At 35.5% G+C, this 20,024-nt stretch overlaps 1 protein-coding gene across 1 annotated transcript in view; it reads left to right on the top strand.

Moving 5' to 3' along the window:
• Positions 1–1,066: 1,066 nt before the first annotated feature.
• The window catches only part of CCDC172 (coiled-coil domain containing 172), a 59,952-nt gene continuing 40,994 nt past the window's right edge, over positions 1,067–20,024 (top strand). Inside the window, exons 1-2 of the mRNA XM_057737390.1 lie at positions 1,067–1,203; positions 1,377–1,462. Of these exons, the coding sequence (XP_057593373.1) occupies positions 1,083–1,203; positions 1,377–1,462 (207 nt within the window). The 5' untranslated portion in view covers positions 1,067–1,082. The remainder of the gene's footprint in view (positions 1,204–1,376; positions 1,463–20,024) is intronic.

Here is a 20,024-nt window from a genome sequence, read left to right as displayed (position 1 = left end):
TTTCAATTTAACATTCAGATATAAAGTCAAATGTTTATTATAATCTTATAATAATTTTATAATCTATTTTGACCTACTAAAACTAAAAATATTTTATTTTTTAATTTAAAAATCCCATACCAAAGTCCCAAAGGTGCCTTTCATGTTTAAGCTTTAATTAGCAACCACTTTGGTCTCTGACACACATTGCGCAGATATTGAAGTGTTAATATTACTGCAGCTTGATTACAAAAGGCAATGATTAATTTTAAAGCAGACAAAAAAGATATGCCCTGATTACAAAGGAGTGATTAAGGCGAATGTCAGACATTGCACATTTATAGCAGTCTTTCCCATAGTCAAAAGATAAGACTTTGCAAAAGTTTATTTTTAGAATCACGGGTACTTTGTACTTTATTGTAACACTGGGTTCGTGCCTTGGAGATAGAGCACCCCAACTCCAAGCCCTGTCTAACACCTTTGGGGGCCACATGGCCAGAGCAAAACAAAGCAAAACCCCTGGACGCGCCATGGGCCCAACGAGACGCCGTAGTTTCACGTCACACGGGACCCAGCGACCTGAGGCGCCGGCCGCAGCCTGGTAGGAAGTCTCCAGTCCCCGGTGTCATTACGGGTACGTGTTTTGCTGAAATAAAGAGCACCTTGAGGCCCTTCTCCCCGAAAAGGCGGGATGTGGGGGATGAAAGGCAAAGGCCGACCACAGAAGGGGCTGCTGCCCAAACTGCTCTGAAGCCGAGCCCTCAGGGTCTCCTTTTTTTTTGTTTTTGTTTTTCCCTAGCAGAACAAAAAAATGAACCCGCACAGGGGCCAAGGCCTTGTGTGAGGGGAGCTGCGCTCAGCCAGGGGGAAAAGGGCAGTTTGAGACAGGTCACGGGAGAAAGGAGGGCTCAGGGGAGGGAAAAAAACGTGCTTGTCCATCCTCACGGAGGCAACGGAGGCCGCCGGAGCCTCGGGGCCTCGCCGCTCCCCGCGTGGGCCGGCCGTGGGTGTGGGCGGGGGACAGGCCGCCGGAGGCTGAACTAGGAGGAGGCCTGGGAAAAGCCTGTATGGTGCCTTCCAGGATCCTCAGACTCGGTTATAAAATGTTTAAGGCGAAGACGGGATCGGCAGGAGCCCGGCCCGAGATGAGTCTGGAGTCGTTGTTTCAGCACATCATCTTCTCCGAGCACCAGGCGGAGGAGAGTCGCCGCTTGATGAGAGAAGGTCGGCCGCTTGCGGGGGGACCTGGTCTTTGAGTTGGGGGCTTGGAGCCGGAGGGAACGGGGAGGCGGCTTTCCATGTGGAGGGAGAGGCAGCTGAAAGGTGTCTTATCACAGGCCCCAGAAATGGGGGCTCCGGAAAGATGAACGTGCTTACGCATTTAATTTGTATTACAGTGAGGTCGGAAAGAAACAGATGCCATGAAAAAATTAAGAAAGCAGTAGAGGAGCTGAATGAAGAGAAAATCAAGTTGGAATCTAAGGTATTGACATATAGAGCATTCAGATTATCACTTGAAAAAGCGTTTCGCTTGACTTTTTGAGGATATCTTACTACTTAACTGGTTGTCCTTCGATTACGAAGCACACTACTGTGCTAGTGAGTGTAGTTCCATGTTGTCTGGTAATATTCAAAGTTCTGAATCTGGCGACACCCTCCATCCTAACATGAGTTAGTCCTGAAGAAACCAGTTTAAGTGATGAAGAATTCATTGCCTGTTGTGGGCAATTCATTGCGGGATGGTTAATGTTTCAAAAGAGCACAATGCCGTTGGGAAAAGAATTATTCAATAAATAGTTGGTGCGGGAAATAAATTTTGGATAGTAAATAATTTAAGAAGTGTGTTGTGTTGATCTAACAATTGAATTGTAACTTTCAAACGAGTCTCTGCTATTTGTTTTTCAGTCCTCTGCCACATTTTGGACCTTTCGTCCAAAAGGATCATTTTTACACTTGCATGTCACTCTTTTCTGTAGCATTTATAAAGTTCTGTTCTTTTGCACAGAAGCAAGGGAATCTGATGGCTTCTTGAAGGAGGATTTTGAAGTGTGGGTGGAATTTTGGAGAGGCAAAGAGAAGTAGTAGGAGAAAAGTATTTGGGGAAGGGGGAGACTATGAACAAAAGGGAGGCATAGTCAGGCCTATTGGGAAGCTGAGGGCTGATACGTGGGAATAGGAGGAAACCGTTGCAGGCTTTTGATCAGGGAATGGTGTGATAAAAGCGAATTATAGGAGGATCTCTCTGAGCTCTGGGAGAATGGGAGCTAAGAACATCATCCAGATATGTCACAATGAAGGCCCTGCTATGGGTGGTGGGCAGACAGCCGTACAAAAATATTTATTCAACTCCAAAAGATAAACGATGTGAGCAGTGTGCAATGGGAAATCTGTTTGAGGAAGTCTGTTTGCTAAAATAAGTCAAATACACTTACCACTGTGAGAAATTTCCAGTTCTCTTTTTGGATAAAACAATCATAGATTTTTTCCCTCCCTTGCAGGTTTCTCCTTGTTGTTCCTTCCAAGCCTTGTTCAAAACATCACCTGTGAGCCCTCCCTTGTACATCTTGGAAAATTTTTTTGTCATAGCATTCGGGATACCATCTTACAATTAAACAATACATACTTGTGTTTATGTTTGTATCCCTCACTATTTTGTGAGCAGTACATTTGGAATTTTTTTCTTAACCGTCTTTTATTCCCACAGCCTGTATTCCATGCCTAGCACATAGTATATATTAGTGTTTTGAATGAATTAATGAGTACTGATAGCGAGATGATAGGGAGAGCGCTGTCTTTTAAAATATCAGTAGAAGTTGAGACCTTATGCAGTGAGACCTTAGGTCCTATTTTGCATGTGAGTAGCAGATAAACTGGCTGCTAAAAACTGATGGCATGGGCAAAGCATAAAGAATGTAGTGATGTAGCTTAAATTTTTCTTCATAAAGAATTAAGATTCTTTCAGGATTGGTAACTAGAAGCTAATGTAAGTAATAGGCAAAACATGCAGTTACATAATGCATTGCTAACACTTACTGAGCACTTGCTGTATGCTGGGCACTGTTCTAAATGATTCATTTGTATTAATGTTGCAGAAATCAGTCTGTTGAGAAACCAAGCACCACACTCGGAGGGTTGGAGGACTTGGGTTTATTAAGCTGGCGGCCCCAGAGGAGCTAACACTCCAAAATTCTAGGCCCCGAACTCAGGGTGAGCTTTACTTTTATAGTGCACATGTTCACAGAGCATGGAAGTTTCCAAACAGAAACTTACAAGAGCAGGTGCAGAACCTTCCATTTTTTAGCAAAACATCTTAAAGTTACTTTGGATTGTTAGGTCATCCTGTTTTCTGTTTTTCTCCAGGCAGCAAGCATATTTCACAAAAGCAAAACAAGCATGGAGTTATTTTTAGCTGAGTGTAAGTTTCTAACTTTCCTCTTCATTAACTCTTAATCCTGCTAGGGATCTTATGATGAGGCATGATCATGAATCCCCCTATTGGAGGAGGAAAGTGAGAAGTTAAATGACTTGTCTGTGGTATGTAATTTAAAAACAAATGGCAATAATGAAAGTAACAATTGAGTAATGACAGTGTATTTTATTAAACCAGATTTTTTTTTAGCTTATCTTAAACGTTCTTCTTCATGAAATTCACATATAATAGTGTCTCTGAAGCTTCTGCATCTAGTCTAGGGCAGTATTTTTAAAAGGTCACTCGTGTAAGTTCTTGTACAAATGTATTTTTCCTAGATTGGTGAAGATATTGACCCGACAGATAACAAATGTTAAAAAAAAAAAAAAGCTTTACTCTGAATATCTTCTTTGGAAAAAAGTAGGTTTGTTCTTTGTAATATTTTCTCAGTTAGCCTATTTTGCTGAAAATGGAAATGTAGTTTGTTGATATATACTCATACATAAAAAAGCTGATTCAAATAGTTACACTTAAGAGAAGACAGAGCAAATCCTTGGAATTGTTTAGAAACATTTGCTGAAATTACTAATTAATATAGACTCATAAATGCACATTGCTTTTTAATCAGCTCATATATGTGGTTAGTAATACAATTACTTTTTACTAGTAAAATTAACATATGAGGTTCACAGTTCATATAGTACTAATTTGCAATTGAAATAATTTGATTTATAATATAGTCAACATGGGGGGGTGGTATGTGTGTGTATATAAAGATTTTTAAAGTGGAGCCGCAATTACAATGTAAATGACTAACGAGAAGAACTGAAGAAGTAATCATAAATTGATTTCTTGTTTCTTTTATTCTCAGAGTTAATTATATGTCTGCCAATAACAATGAAAATATATTTACTTGAATATTTGATTTGGCATTTATTGACCAATTTATCAAGTAGAAGCAGCATAAGGAGAAACCAGAACATAATTTGAATAGGCCGGTGCTTGAGCTATTTGCACAGTGATACATTCAGAAACTGTTTTGGGCATTTATTTTGGAAGTTGCTCGTGGTCAAAAAATGTATTCAGGAAGTACAGTATTTATTTTTTTCTGTTCTGTAAAACCTAGGTAGCATGTAATTAGAACTTGAATAATAGCATTTGCCTTTCAGGGCTCAATGAGTCCTTTAAAATATATGGTTGCGAAAATCTCAGATTATATAGTATGAGTACTTTGTGAATTGGAGAGCCATAGTATGCCTGGTTAGTTTGGTAATATGAAAACAGAAAGACAAGAACACGCTCTAGATTTGCGTTAATGCTCACCAGTATACCTAAAGCGTCTGATCATTCAGGAAAGGTTTTATAGTATCGGTGACAGAGAACCAAAATCAAGGACTCAGAGAACATTTGTTGTTTCTTTTAAGCATCTGAAAGAGTTTTTTCTTTTAAAAAATAGTAGTATATATTTAAATTGGTGCATTTAATCTTTATAAACTTATTACATAAAACCTAACAAAAAGCCATGCTCCCTCAAGAGGAAGTAAATGGATGAAAGTCTGAGGCTATTTTGTTTACTTTTTTTCTTCTCCCAGTTTTAAACTATTGTATAAACATCATAACATGAATGAAATAATATTCTATGAATTTTTAAAGGAAAGTGATATTGAAAGAAACAAGTAACTTAAGATGGCTTAATTTACTTCTTTACTTCAAAATATACTTATTTTTTTTTAATTGATAAAAGTTAGCAACCCTCCCAGAACAGCAGGCAAAGTCATATCCCATTAGTACTCTATTACCTAATCAGGGAAGGAACAAAATCACAAATTATTTTCATTTATAATATTAAAAAAGAACTTTGAGATTTTTTTCCCTTTTTTAAAAAGTTTAATCAAAGAAAAATTTGTATCCTACTTAAGCTTAATTTTATTGTTGATTAAAAGCTGCTTAAACACATAGATAAAAGAAAGGCATTTTTTTCCCTCTCTAACATTTGTTTAAATAATAACATGTGAATCATTTAATCTTAATTTAAAAAAATAAAGTGGAATTTCTCCTTGTCACAATTTAATACATACCTATAGTTCTGTTAGGTGTAACCAAGACACTGTTGAGGATATTTATACTTAATTGCTTTTAGTCTCTATGACTTTTTCACATGAAATTCCTTTACACAGTTCTTCTGCCTTGAACATGTATAGCTGATTTTTTAAAGCTGTAATACAGAAGTTTAAGTATATTTCCCCTTCTACATTCACCTTGGTCAGTTGTACAATTCCATAGCCAGTCAGTATGTATCTGAGTCAGGAGTCTCTTCTATGGAAGATGGTTTTTCTTTCACATTCAAGACGCTTCATAGTTGATGAATCGATGGATGCCTTCCTGACTCCCCAGTGCTGCTTCCAGGATGTTATTTCTCTTTGTGCTTGTGGTAGTTAGTTAATGCTGTCTTCTAGATTCTGCCAACTTTCCCCCCTCCTCTTTGCTGTCATCCTAGTAACATAATTTCCCCTGTTCTTTAGAATTTGGCACCTGGCTGTGAGGCTTCCACTCTGTCTCAGCTCTTGCCACCACCTTCGATGATGTCATTGTCTATATGCACTGTTCAGCTACCAACCTGGCCTGTTAGTTTTTTGGTCTCCACATTTTCAGTGACCTTTTTCTCTGTTCTACCTCAACTACGTATTTCCATAATGATGAGTCAATTATTTGCTACTATGCCAGCACTCAGGAGATCCCAGGAGAGACTGGATCCAGTATACACACATGGACGTTAGCTTCAGCCTCAGCTGAGACTGCCACACTGCTTGGAAAGCTGCTGCATTTTTCTTTCTCACTCTCTGCAGTGACTATTGTAAATTTTTACTCTTCTCATGTATGTTATCCTCTCTTCTGAACTACTTAACTCTCATGATAACTTTGCCTTTTATTTCAAAGAGAAAATGGAAATCATCCAAAAGGAAAATTTTTATTTCCCCGCATACAGATCTCCAAACCTGCCTAAGTTGAAGAACCTTCTTCTCCCCTTTCTTTCCTGTTACGGAGAAGGTGCCCCCCCCCCCCTTTTTTTTAATTTTTTTTTCCTGACAGTGGACAGTTCCTCCACCTATGCTTCAAATTCTATCATCTCTTGTATCATCAGCAGCAGATCTTCATCATTATTATTGCTTTTATGCATGTTAGTGGGAAGGGGCCTATAGAGAGAGGTTGAAGATAAACACTAGAGAGGAAAGATAAGAAGATGGAATCCAGAGCATAAGGTAAGAACTGGCCTTAGACAAGAAGTGGGATACTTATTCTGTTGTAAAACTAAACAAAATAGGTAACATTTAGTAAATAATATATATCAAGCCTTATGCTAATCATTTTACAAACATTATCTCAGTTAATTCTAACAAGAACCCTGGGAGGTTGGTAGTATTTTTGATTCATTTGAGAAAATCAAGGCTCAGAAATTTAAGACACTTTCATGAGGTCACGTAAGCGGTAAGTAATAGCTCTAAGGTTTGAATCTATATTGGGTTAACTAAAGAGCCCTTGCTCCTAACACCTACAGTGTTGTGTAAAAGGAAGGAATAAGGAAAGGATGGGGATATAGAAAAGTTTAAAGACCTAGTAACAGGAAACTGAAGGTGTGATTCACATAAATTAGTCTCCTGGCTCTATTATCTCAGCTAGTTTGATGAGTATGTGTTACATATGTTTAATGACATTATTAATGTTTCATTTCTTTGTTCCTCAGCTTTACCAGTAGGATGGCCTTTGCAGCAAAGTTAGTACCTTGAGTTTGGAAAATCACGTGGCTACTCATTGCTCAAGATCCATATCAGTCAGGCAGCAGTTTAGGATGAATAGTATATGGCCTTTGCCCTTGAGGGACTTAGAGTCAAAGCAGAGGTATTATCCCTTCCTTGCGATGAGGCTCTGTCAGTTTAGGGTGCTCTTGATTGCAAGTCACAGAAATTCAGTTCAAAACGGCTTAAACAATATTTGAAAACCCAGCATTTAATTCAGCAGTTGTATCAGTTGAAATTGCATCAGGTTGCTTAAAATAAAAATCTAGCCGTGGTGGCTTTACCAAATAAGGATTTATTTTTCCTCGTGTAATGGGAAGTTTGGAGGTTGGCAGTCAAAGGCCATTTATTAAAGTGGCTCAAAGAAATCCTAGAAGACCCCAGCACATACTATCCTTTTGTTCCACCATCCTTAGCAGGTGGCTTTCATCCTTGTAGTCACAGGTACTGCTCCATCCCTAGTCATGATATCTGAATTCTAGCTAGAAAGAGAGGAAAGGATGAAAATCAAAAGGCTTTTTCTTGTATGGCTTTGTCATTGTTTTGGTGGAATGGAAGTCCTCTCCAATGACTTGGCCCTGCATCTCAAGGAATACAGTTTTGTCAAGAACCCTGAAATAGAATCTGGGAATATGAATATTTATAACTGGATGCATTATTGCTGTGAATAAAACTGGAATTTTATCCTTTATTAGTAAAGAAAAATGATAGAATGGCTGGTTGTCCTTGTGTTCTCCAAACAGTTACTAACAACTCCTAGAGTTACATGCTTTTCAAAATCAGGGAGAGAGAAAAGGAAGTTTCCAGAAGCTTTCTCTGAAAAGCAGGGAAATTGTTTTTGTCAGATACCTTCTTTCGTGTCATTTTCATGAACTGTGACATTTGGCTATCCCTGAACCAATAACTGTGGTCAAGGGGTAGTAACTTCCCCCAAATTCAGTGGGCTGTCTGGGGATGGTGCAGGTTTCCAAAAATAATTAACTAGGAAATTAATTACCAAGGAAAGGACGAATGCACATTAGGGAGACAACCGAATACAATAGTATTTACGACAAAGGTTCTAGTGGTTAAAACCAGGATGGCCATGTAGAGAGTCCCTGTAGTTGGTTGAAATATTTCATGTTAATTGTTATGTTTATTGTTTAATCTTACCATGATTTATCATATATTATGGAATATAATGCAAGTTTTTCCCCTCTAAGTTACCCCTCAGTCAAAAAGGAGTTGCTTTATGTCGGAGTCCTTAAAAAGCCTTTCGTGTTATGAAATGCACTTTAAATTCCCTTATTTTGAACAAGAACTCAATTAATGATGGTTTGGGATGCTTGGAGAAATCACCTGGCTGAATTGATAAAAGAGTAGGTAAAGCCATTTAACTGATTTAGTTATTATTCCTGGGAGTATGACCTCAGAATTCTAAGTGCTAGGTGTCATTGTAAAAAAGCCACTTGATGATATAAAAAAAAAATCATAAATTACTGAAACATAATATTGTGATAAAAAAGCAACTTATAAAAGTTACATAAGCATGATACCATTTAAAAACACAGAACAATAATACATCTTGTAAGGGATTTATACATGTATACTGAAAATATCATGACATACATGAGAATGATAATAGCACATCAACTTAGTGATTGTCTCTGATGGGAGTGGAAGATAAATTAATCAGGGAAGGGTTTACAGGGGATTCCAGCTGTATCTATAATGTTTTATTTCTTATGCTGGGGAACATAGCTATTAGGTTACTTTAAAAAATAAAGATATATTGGGTTGGCCGAAAAGTTCATTCAGCCTTAAGTAAAAATAAAAGACACATTTTTCATTTTCACCAAGAACTCTACTGAACAACGTATTCGTTAACCAAATGAACTTTTTGGCCAACCCAGTATTTTAAAAGTTGCAGAGCAGTGGCTTTTAGTCCATCCAAAAGGTTGTGCGACCATCACTATCTGATTCTAGAAATTTTCATCACCCCCAAAAGAAACTCTGTACTCATATTAGTCAGCGCCCCCAACCTCCTCAAGCCCCACCAGCCCTTGGTCACCACTAGTCTAGTTTCTGTCTCTGGACATTTCATATAAGTGCAATCATGCAATAATGGCCTTTTATGACTGTCTTCTTCCGCTTAGTATGTTGTCAAGGTTCATCGACATTGTAGCATATGTCAGTACTTGGTTCCTTTTTATGGCTGAATAATATTCCCTTGGATGGATGCACCACTTTTGTTTACCCATTCATCAGTTGATTAACGTTGGGTTGTTTCCACCTTTTAGCTATTGTGAGTAATGATGCTGTGAACATTTGTGTACAAGTTTTTGTATGAACATGTGTTTCAGTTTTCTTGGGTATTCCACCTAGGAGTGGAATTTCTTGGTCATATGGTAATTCCAGGTTTAACTTTTTGAGGAAATACCAGACTGTTTCTATAACAGCAGCAGCATTTTACATTCCCACCAGCAATATATGAGGGTTACAGTTTCTGTATATCCTCACCAACACTTATTTTCTTGGGATTTTTGGTTGGTTGGTTGGTTGGTTTGATAGCTGTCTTAGTGGGTGGGAGGTGGTATCTCATTGTGGTTTATATTTCCAGTTCCCTAATGAGATTAATGTTGAACATCTTTTCAGATGCGTATTGACAATTTGGCACATCTATTCTTAATATACTTAATTAATGGTCATATAATTGGTTGCAGTTCTCTTATGGAGGGGCCTTGTCTCTGAGAAGTAATCTCTCTTCATATTAATAGAACTGAAATGATTATATTTCCAAATGAAGTAAAAAATTATCACATATAGCATTTGTTGGACTCCTTTTTCTTTATTTTGTTTTCACGATCTTAAGAAAATCCGAAGAATGTTTCATGGTCATAGCAGTTTAGAGCAAACTGTATAACAGTATGCCAGATAGCCTTTCTATTTGCAAGTGCTTATAAATCACAAAAGTTGCATACTTCCTGGCTTGGATCCACAAAGTGGAAAATCTGCTGCACTGTTTCTAATTGTTAAATCTACTAGTGTGCCTCTATTCCTTTTTTTAGAAAGAGCTACTACAAATAAATTGTTTACTCTTAAATGTTAGGAATGTTTTGAACAGAAAAAAAAAAAATGCTTCCTTTAAGGAACTGAGAGAATGGTCTTCTAATTAAAGACAGTAAGTTTGTGGCTCAGTATACAAAAATCATGAGATTAACATTTAGTTTGCTAGCCTCGTAAGAATATACAGCACAAAAGAATGCCTTTTTAAAAGTTTACCTTTTGATTTGTGATTTCTCAGAAAATCAATTAGCTATGTTCTTCACCTCTCCTATTCATTCACTCAACAAACATTCATTGAGCAGCTCCTAAATCACACCAAGAGTAACTGGCAAATAAATTATATAACAGCTTTCTGCCTTAGAGGGTTGACATCAAGCAACTTCAGCAACATAGTCATAACTTTAAACTCAAAATTCTTGATGTTCTCATTTTTTAAAAATTATGTGATTTAAATTTTCTCTATGTAATTCTGTAAAGAATGGCTTATCACATTTGTCATGAATAATTATCTAAAATGTGGAAATAGAAGAGTTCACCAGATATCTTTTGAGTGAGGCACTGGGTATTTTCTAGTAGCCCATGTGCCTAGGGATAATCTGATTTTCTAGCATGTGTACCTTTGCAATGGGTTCTTTTATTCTTAAATACACCAACCATTATTTGACCTCAGGGCCTTTGTGCTTGCTGTCTTTGCTTCCTGAAATGCTTCTTCCCTCAACTGTTAGTGTTTTATAGACGCTCACTTATTTTAGCTCTCTCCCAGTAGGGTGGCCAACCATTTTACTAGAATTTGAGACTTTGAGTTCTAACATTGGGACAGTCCCATGCAAATACTGATGGTTAGTTACCTTACGTCTCAGCTTAGTTGCCACTTTAGAGCTGTAGTTCTCAAAGTATGATCTGTGATCCATAGGTATCCCTAAGACTCTTTCAGGAGTTTTGTGAGGTCAAGGTATTTTCTTAATAATACAAAGCTATTATTTTGCCATTTTCACTGTGCTGATATGTACATTGATAGTGCAGAGGCAATGGTGAGTAAAACTTTTGGCACCTTAGCACAAATTAAGGCAGTGGAAACAAACTACTAGTAGTGATTGTATTCTTCATTGCCACCCACTTACAGTAAAAAAACCAAACACACACAAAACCCACCAGTTTCAGTTTATGCGCTTGATTAAAGTGTAAAAAATATCGTTTTGAAAATGACCATTGTGTGTTTGTGTTTTTCATATTGTGTGTGATGAAATGGAAGGTTCACATAAAGTACTTCTGTATTCCAAAGTACAGTAATTGTGTCAAGGGAGAGTATTTGTATGGATTGCAGTATGAAATAGCTGTTCTTTGTCTGGAACACCATTTTTACCTGAATAATTGACAGATAAGTCTAGTTATTTAAACCTCAGTATTTGGCAAAATTTTCCCAAAAATAAATGAAATGACCCTGACATTTCAAGGCAAACAACTGATAATATGTAGTAGTAGTAGTTGTAGTAGTAGTTGTTGCAGTAGTAGTAGTAGTTGCAGTAGTAGTAGTAGTAGTAGTAGTAGTAGTAGTAGTAGTAGTAGTAGTAGTAGTAGTTGTAGTAGTAGTTGTTGCAGTAGTAGTAGTAGTTGTAGTAGTAGTAGTAGTAGTAGTAGTAGTAGCAGTAGCAGTAGCAGTAGCAGTAGCAGTAGCAGTAGCAGTAGCAGTAGCAGTAGCAAATTTTGCCAATGATAATAGTCAGCCTTTCAAACAAAAATTAGAATTTTGGAAGATTCAGATCTGTTATTGTAAGCTTGACAGTTTTCCAGTACTGAAAGACTTTTCTAGTGAGTTTGTTGGTGATATTAATATGTTATTTTTTAATATTGTATTATGAAGTGTATCAACATTTGGAAGATCTGAATAATTCAGTGAAGGAATATATTCCAAATGACAAGCACATAATTTTACAGAATTGTGCATGGATAAAAGATCTACTCAAAGCACAAAATAGACCGATGGTTTTTATTATAACAGAGGATGAAAAATTTATTGAAGTGGTTTCAGATTCCACATTGTGGTTTCATATTCCACATTGCAACTAACCTTTAAGGAACTACCACTTATTAAGTTCCTTAAGAATATGCGTAAATGTTCAGAAAGGGTATTAAAATAACGCTTCCATTTCCAACTATATATCTGTGTGAGGCTAGATTTTTTTCATATACTTCAACCAAGAAGCATATTGCAAAAGATTGAATAAAAAGAAGCAGATATGAGAACCCAGCTGTCTTTTATTAGAAGAGATTTGCAAAAAAAAGTAAATGCAACTCTTCTTACTATTTGTTTTCTTTTGGAAAATATTAGATTTTCATAAAAATGTATTTTAACATACACTGGATCTATTATTCCTAAATGAATTAAATATTTTCCAAAATTTCTCAGTTTCAGTCTTTGACACTGAAAATATTTATAGATATAACTCACAAAAATAATCAAAGGCCTCAATAATTTTTTAAGACTTTAAAGTCTTAAAGACCAAAAGTCATAAGGTCAGAAAGTTTGCAAACAACTGCTGTAGAGAACCCTCCCTTAGCTTTGTATATTAAATCATGCCATCACTATCTCTGTCTTCTATTCTGCTTTATTTTTCTTTGTAGCACTTACTTTCTCCTGATGTATTTTTTTATTGATCTTTTACTGTTTGTCTCTTCCCAGTGGAACATAAGTTTCACAAAGAATACATATTCATCTATTTTGTTCACTACCGTTATTCCCAGTATCTAGAACAGTGCCTGAGTCACAGTAGGTGTTAAATAAATATTATTGAGTGAATAAATTAATTTAATCTTTTTCTCTTAGAAGTCTCTGCTTTCTGTTTTCCTCTTCTGTGAATTCTGCTTGTTTCGTCTGATGGCCTTCTCACATGGTGGTACATTTCCTTATGAGCTTTAAAATTTTTTATTGTGAGCTTATCTTTAGTAGGGCTTTTCTTTCCTGGGAGTCCTACATACTATCTTGATAAAAAAGATATTCCTAAGGAGCAGTTTCACCCCTGTTGCCAGAACCTTGCAGATTTCATTTGTTCGGGACCAATTTTCATGTTAATTTTTAAGTTCAGGATTTCTGCACTGCATGGCTAGGAGACATTTGAATCTTACATTCTTGAACAATTCAAACTTGAGTTTGGGGTTTCTTGGGTATGATTCCTCTTCCACTCATGGATCAATAGAGGCAGCTCACTTTTATGCTGCATCTTTAAGCCAGTGGATGGAGTTTTGCTACTCCATGTACATAGCCAGAATAGGCAATTTTTTTCCTTAAAAAAACAAAAGCAACATTTTATTTGAAAAGAGTGATGGTTGTTGAAGTCTTTATACTCATTCTGCTGCCCCATTTCCAGGCTGAGGGGTAATCTCTTCATCAGTTTTCTTCCAAGCATTTTTTTTTTATTGAGGTATGGTTAATTTATAATGGTGTGTTAATTTCAAGTGCATGTGTGTGTGTGTGTGTGTGTGTGTGTGTGTGTGTGTGTATTCTTTTACAGATTATTTTCCATTATTGGTAATTATAAGATATTGAGTATAGTTCCCTGCACTATACAGTAGGTCCTTGTTGTTTACCTATTTTATATATAGTAGTGTATATATGTTAATATCAGACTCCTAATTTATCTCTTCCCTGTGCCTCACTATCCTCTTTGGTAAACGTAAGTTTGTTTTCTATGTCTGTGAGTCTATTTCTGTTTTGCAAATAAGTTCATTTGTATCATAGATTTCATAAATAATTGATATCATATGATATTTGTTTTCCTCTATGTGACTTACTTCTTTTAATATGATAATCTCTAGGTCCATCCATGTTTCTGCAGATAGCATTATTTAATTATTTTTTATGGCTGAGTAGTATCCCATTGTGTATATATACACCACATTGTCTTTATCCATTCATCTGTCAATCTCATTCTTGACATGCTTCCATGTCTTGGCTATTGTAAATAGTGCTGCTATGAACATTGGGGTGCATATATATTTACGAATTATAGTTTTCTCCACATAGATGCCCAGGAGTGGGATTGCAGGATCATATGGTAACTCTGTTTTTAGTTTTTTAAAGGAATCGTCCTACTGTTTTCCATAGTGGCTGTACCAATTTACATTTCCACCAACAGTATAGGAAGGTTCCTTTTCCTCCTCACCCTCTCTAGCATTTATTATTTGTAGACTTTAATGATGGCCATTTTGACTGGTGTGAGGTGGTACCTCATTGTAGTTTTAATTTGCGTTTCTCTAATAATTAGCAGTATTGAGCATCTTTTCTTGTGCCTCTTGGCAATCTGTTTGTCCTTTTTGGAGAAATGTCTGTTTAGGTCTTCTGCCCATTTTTTGATTCGGTTTTTTTTATATTGAGCTGTATGAGCTGTTTGTATATTTTGGAAATTAATCCCTTGTTGGTAATATCATTTGCAAGTGTTTTCTCTCAGTCCATAGGTTGTCTTTTCATTTTGTTTATGGTTTCCTTGGCTGTGCAAAAGCTTATAAGTTTAATTAGGTCCCATTTGTTTATTTTATTCCTAACTTTATCCAATGAGCCCTGTTTCGTCTCCCTTTGGCTTTGACTTTGAGTCTTATTTGGGCATTTTTAAAACCATAGCTCCTGCTTAAAACCATATCTCAAAGATACCCCTTGGATTTGAATTCTAGCATGAAGATTTCTGGCATGATTATTTCTCTCTTTTACTTTTTGGCTTACCTATGTAAATGATACATATTTTAAATTAGTTATATTTTATCCAGCATTTCTCTGTCTTTGAATACAAAGTGGGTCCTTCCCCTATTTGTTTGGACTGTCATATTAACCAGAATTCTTCACTGTAAAATTCCTTAATGCCTCAACTTCCTCATTTTTGAGTTCCTATTTTTTATTTATCTTTTGGTCAATCTGTATAATTTTTCAAGTAATTTTTTAGGAAGAATATGTGCATGAATCTATTCTAGTTCTTTTTTCTTCCCTAGTTGCTTGTAGAAATTGGTTTTTTTATCCTCATGATTCCACATTTGTGCACAGATACATGTACCTGTTGATTTTGTCTAGAACAAGGATAAGTCTCCCATTTTAACCATAACTATTATATTCTGGTTTATTTTTCAAGTACCCTTATTTCTTCTAGCTTGGATCTTTGTTCTCTGAATCTTTTATCTTCTGTTATTTGCTAGTTTTTAGTGGTCTTGGATGATTCTTTATACTTTACATCACTGATTCCATCTTTTGCAGTGTTAATTCTGTTATTGAATATTCTCTGTAAATTTAAGTTCTGTGTTGCTGTCTTTTTAACATTTTTTTAAAGGTTCTATATTTTTATCTCAGCTTGTGTTTTTATCTTATTTTCCTATGTCCTCGCTTACTCTTGTTTTTTAATGGGCATATTTTTGTTTGCATCCTCTTGAGGACATCAAGTAGTTGATTAACAAAAAAAATTTTTGTACTTTGTAGTAAAATTATTATAGATGCATACAGTACTCTTTCTCTGCAATCTGTCAGGCAATTCTCTTTTTCTCTTGTTACGGTATTTTTATAGGGTTTATATTGTTATTCTGTGAGAACTGTTCAGACTTACATTTTGCCAAGTTACAATATAAAAATTGTTCTTTGTCTCATTCTTGTTTTCTTGAGTTCTTGAGAATGAACCGTCTTTTTAAAACCAAAGCTGCTGTTTGACAAGTTGCTGTGAATATCCCTAACCCAATTTCTAGTATTATTGTGGAATATTTGACTGAGGTGTGATCTTTTCTTGCTTGTGTGCCAAGTGTTATTATGAGGAGGAAAATGTATGTTTTAAAGAATCTGTGACAATTTATAGATCTTCCATTAAAAGAAGTACACGAAAAATCACTACTCTCAGCATTTCATTGCTTTATATCCTGACAGAACAGGAAGATGTAATTATAGGTAAGATAAGGTACTGCCTCCTAAGTTGTCAAATTGCATGGAATTCACCTTATTTCAAAGGAGCTGCCCAGCGAGAGTCTTTCAGGTTAAGAAGTATCATTACAGAATGTTCTTGGCCTATCAGTATTTGTACTTTACTCTTCTTTCCCTAATCAGATTAATATCTAGCTGAATCAGCAGTTCTCTAGAAATGGGAGTTTTATTTGAGGAAAGGGGGGAGAAAAATTTTGGAGATGGAGGGTTATTTTGAGAAGTGTGAATTTAGGTTATGTATGGACTTTGGAACATCAATGGGTTCAGAAAAGGTATATGGAAACAGTCAAAGGCAAACTGGCTATGCATAGCTGTGCCTATGGTCTCCATGCTGCAGGAAGAATTTCTCACATAGCCTTTGGTGCTTGTGTGGTCTTATGAATTGTTATTGCCTGAATTAATATTTCAAGATAAGTTGAAAGGCTGCCTACCTCAGCTTCTTTTGATTCAAACTAGTTCCATGGCCTTAAATATAGTCCAGTTTCTCTTGGTTAAAACTCTAATCAGTTTCTCCCAAGAGAAGATAGAAAAGTGGAAGGAATGGGAGATATGTGACCACTACAGTAGGAAAGTAGTTCAGGCTGTTACTCTAAAATGTTCTTTTCCTTTTTATTATGAGCTCCTCTTCCTCTCAGTCTTTATTGAGAGTGCTTGCTTGTGTCCCTCCTGGAAGAGTGGATTATATTCCTAGGAAATTCTCAGGGTCTTCTGCCATTCTGTTTAGTGAACATGCAGTTTTTTGTTTGTTTCTTGCTGAATTGAACTAGCTTATTAACTCTTCATAAAAGTAATGCCTGTTTATTGCAATATTTAAAAAATAGAGATAGGCAAAAAGCGGAGTGAAAACCACCTATATTTCTGCCATATAGTTAATATTTTCAGAGGTTGTCTTTCAGAATTGTTTAAATGCATGTGTATTTTTTCTTAAATAATTTGCTTTTTTCCATTTACTACACCCTGGGTATATCAGTAAATACATATCTAAGTAAGCAATTTTTAATGGTAGCATGGTATTCCACTAAATGGCTATACCACATTTTAGTTAAGTAGTTTTCTATTGATAAATATTTACTATTACTATTAATACTGACTATTATTAATATCACTGTGATGATACTTTTATACATGCATCTCTGTGCACATATTTTTTTAGGATAAAGTCCTAGAAATCAGATTGCTTTGTCAATGAGTAGATATAGTTGACCCTTGAACAACATAGCTTTGAACTGCATGGGTCCACTTATGTGCGGGTTTTTTAAAATAAATACCGCAATACTACATGATCCGATTGATTGAATGTGCAGATTAGAACTGTGGATATGGAGAGCCAACTATAAAGTTATATGGAGAGCCAACTATAAAGTTATATGCAGAGTTTTGACTGCATCAAGGGTCAATGCCCCTAACCCCCGTGTTGTTCAAGGGTCAGCTGTACTTTTAAAGCTTTTGATAATTTCTAAATTGTCCTCCAGAAAAGTTCCAGTTTGTATTCCCACAATATCACTATTTGTACAATAGAAATTATTTTTTTACAAATACAAGAAAAATGGCATATTTTATGGTTTTAATTTGAACTTTTTAGTTTACTTATATTTTTTCATTTGTTCAGATTATTCATATTTACTTTGTATTTTGTCTAGTCATATCATTTCCTTGTCTTTTTCTTGTTGAATTCTGGCTTTTTATATGCTATAGATATTACCCTTTCTTTGTCATTTGTTGCAAATTTTATTATTTGTAGTTTGGTTTTTTAATGACTTTTTAAATCAAAATTTAGAATGTTTGTGTTGCTAGAATTTTTAACCCTTTTGTTTCTCAAATTCAGTGTCTTTTTTCCATTACTTTTACAGGTTTTTTTCTTTACTATTTTAAATAAAAATTTTCGCCTGGGTAAGTGTCACATGTTTCTCATTGATTGGAAACACTATGATATAGTTATATATATGTGTGTGTGTGTATGTGTGAAACTGTGTGTTTATGTCTGTTTTTAAATATTCTGTATTATTCTGTTAATCTACTTGTTTTGGCACCAGTATTATATTCACTTAATTACATTATATTTAAAATATCTTTGACCTCTGGAAAGACAATTTCTTTTTCAGAATTTTTCTGATTTTTTTTTTTTTTGGTTTGTTTTCCTAGATAAATTTGACATCATTTTGTGAAGTTCCAACAAAACAAAAGTATTGGGGTTTTAATTAAGATTATACTAATTTCATTTGGGCAGAATTGATATATTTACAACTCTGAATCTTCACATTCAAGAATACAGCATATCTTTCTATTTATTTATACCTTCTTTTATGTTCCTCAGTACAGGCTTTTTCATATAGGTCTCAAATACTTTATGTTAAGTTTATTTGTGTTTTGTTTATTTTGTTTTTGTTGTTGTAAATGGGATCTTTTCCATGCTTTTTTAAATTTATTGTTGGTAAATAGAAAAAAATACTAGCTTTTGATATTTATTTTGTTGCTAGCCTTTTTTACTGAACTCTTCTTTATTTCTAACGGTTTCTTGGATTTATTAGGTATACAATAATCACATTCACCCACATAAACAAAAGAGTGAGAGAATTGTGTGCCAGCTTTTTAAATAATTATATCTCTGTTCCTTTTCTTGACATATTGCATTAACAAGAGCTTCCAGAACAGACCTAAATACCGGAGGTCTTATCAGACATCCTGATAATCCTTAATGAAAAGATGAGAGATGAGCTAAGACTTGACTGAGGTTAAGGCATGAACCATGAGGAATCTGGGGAAAGAGATTTCCAGGCAGGGAACAGCCAGTGCAAAGGCCTTGCAGAGAGTGTGGCTAGATGTTCAGGGAATAACAAGGAGGCCAGTGTGGCTAGAGAGGAGTGATTGAAGAGAAGACTGGGAGGAAGATTAGATTAGAGAAGGAATAAGGAAGGGAGTGCAATCATGTAAAGCCTTATAAGCAATTGTAAGGACTGATATTTACTAATATTGAACCTTTCTTGCTTACTATATTAGGATTACTGTATCATAATGAGTTATTCTTTAAGCATTGCATCTGTGGTTAAGAAATGTATTTGTAAAAAATGGGTCTTTTTTAAAAAAAGTTAGTATCTGCAATTGATACAGTATTCATTGATGTTCTCTAGTGTTTAAATGTCTTTTGTCATAGTCATAACAAACACATTCTTTCCCCAGTTGCTGTGATTACAAATGTGAAATCTTCTAACTTTCATGCTGTTTTCTTATGTAATGTTGCCTATTTTACTATCGCAGAGTATTTAATCAGCAAAATATCAGTTCCTGAAGGCTGAAATTATTTTAAGCAACAGCAACCACAACAAAGTGTAGATTGTACTTTGTACTTTGCTTACTTGGACCCAAACATTAATTTCAGATCCTCAGTCATTCTCAATTTTCAAGTTATTCTGGTAGAAAAATACCTAAAGGCTCCCAAGCAGCAAGAGTAGTAGTGAAGGGTCACAAATCATGGCTATGCTGAAAACTGACCTAGTTGACCAGATAAGTCAGCTCACTGGGAAAACTACAAGCTCTGTTGATAAATCAAATATCCCAGGAGAAATAAGACAGGGAAAGGAAAAATAAAATCTTTATTGCTGAGAGAAGTAAAATTAACCAGAGTGTTGGCACTGTTATAAATTAAAATTTTCCAAAACAGCAATATTTTCTCACAAAACTTGGCTATTTGATTCTAGAATATAACTTTAAGGCTGCACGCAGATATTTTCATTTCATTTGTTCTCAGAGGAAGGAAAGAGATGAGAAAGAGAAATTTGAACCTTCCACCCTTTTCTTTTTATTGTTTGTAGCCCCTTGAGATCACTGGATAATTTAGCAGATACTGCTGTTAGTT

Source organism: Hippopotamus amphibius, chromosome 5 (genome assembly GCF_030028045.1).
Source record: "Hippopotamus amphibius kiboko isolate mHipAmp2 chromosome 5, mHipAmp2.hap2, whole genome shotgun sequence".
Taxonomy (NCBI): Eukaryota; Metazoa; Chordata; class Mammalia; order Artiodactyla; family Hippopotamidae; genus Hippopotamus; species Hippopotamus amphibius.
The sequence above is the reverse complement of the archived record's forward strand: the minus strand, read 5'-3'. Positions and strand labels throughout refer to the sequence as shown.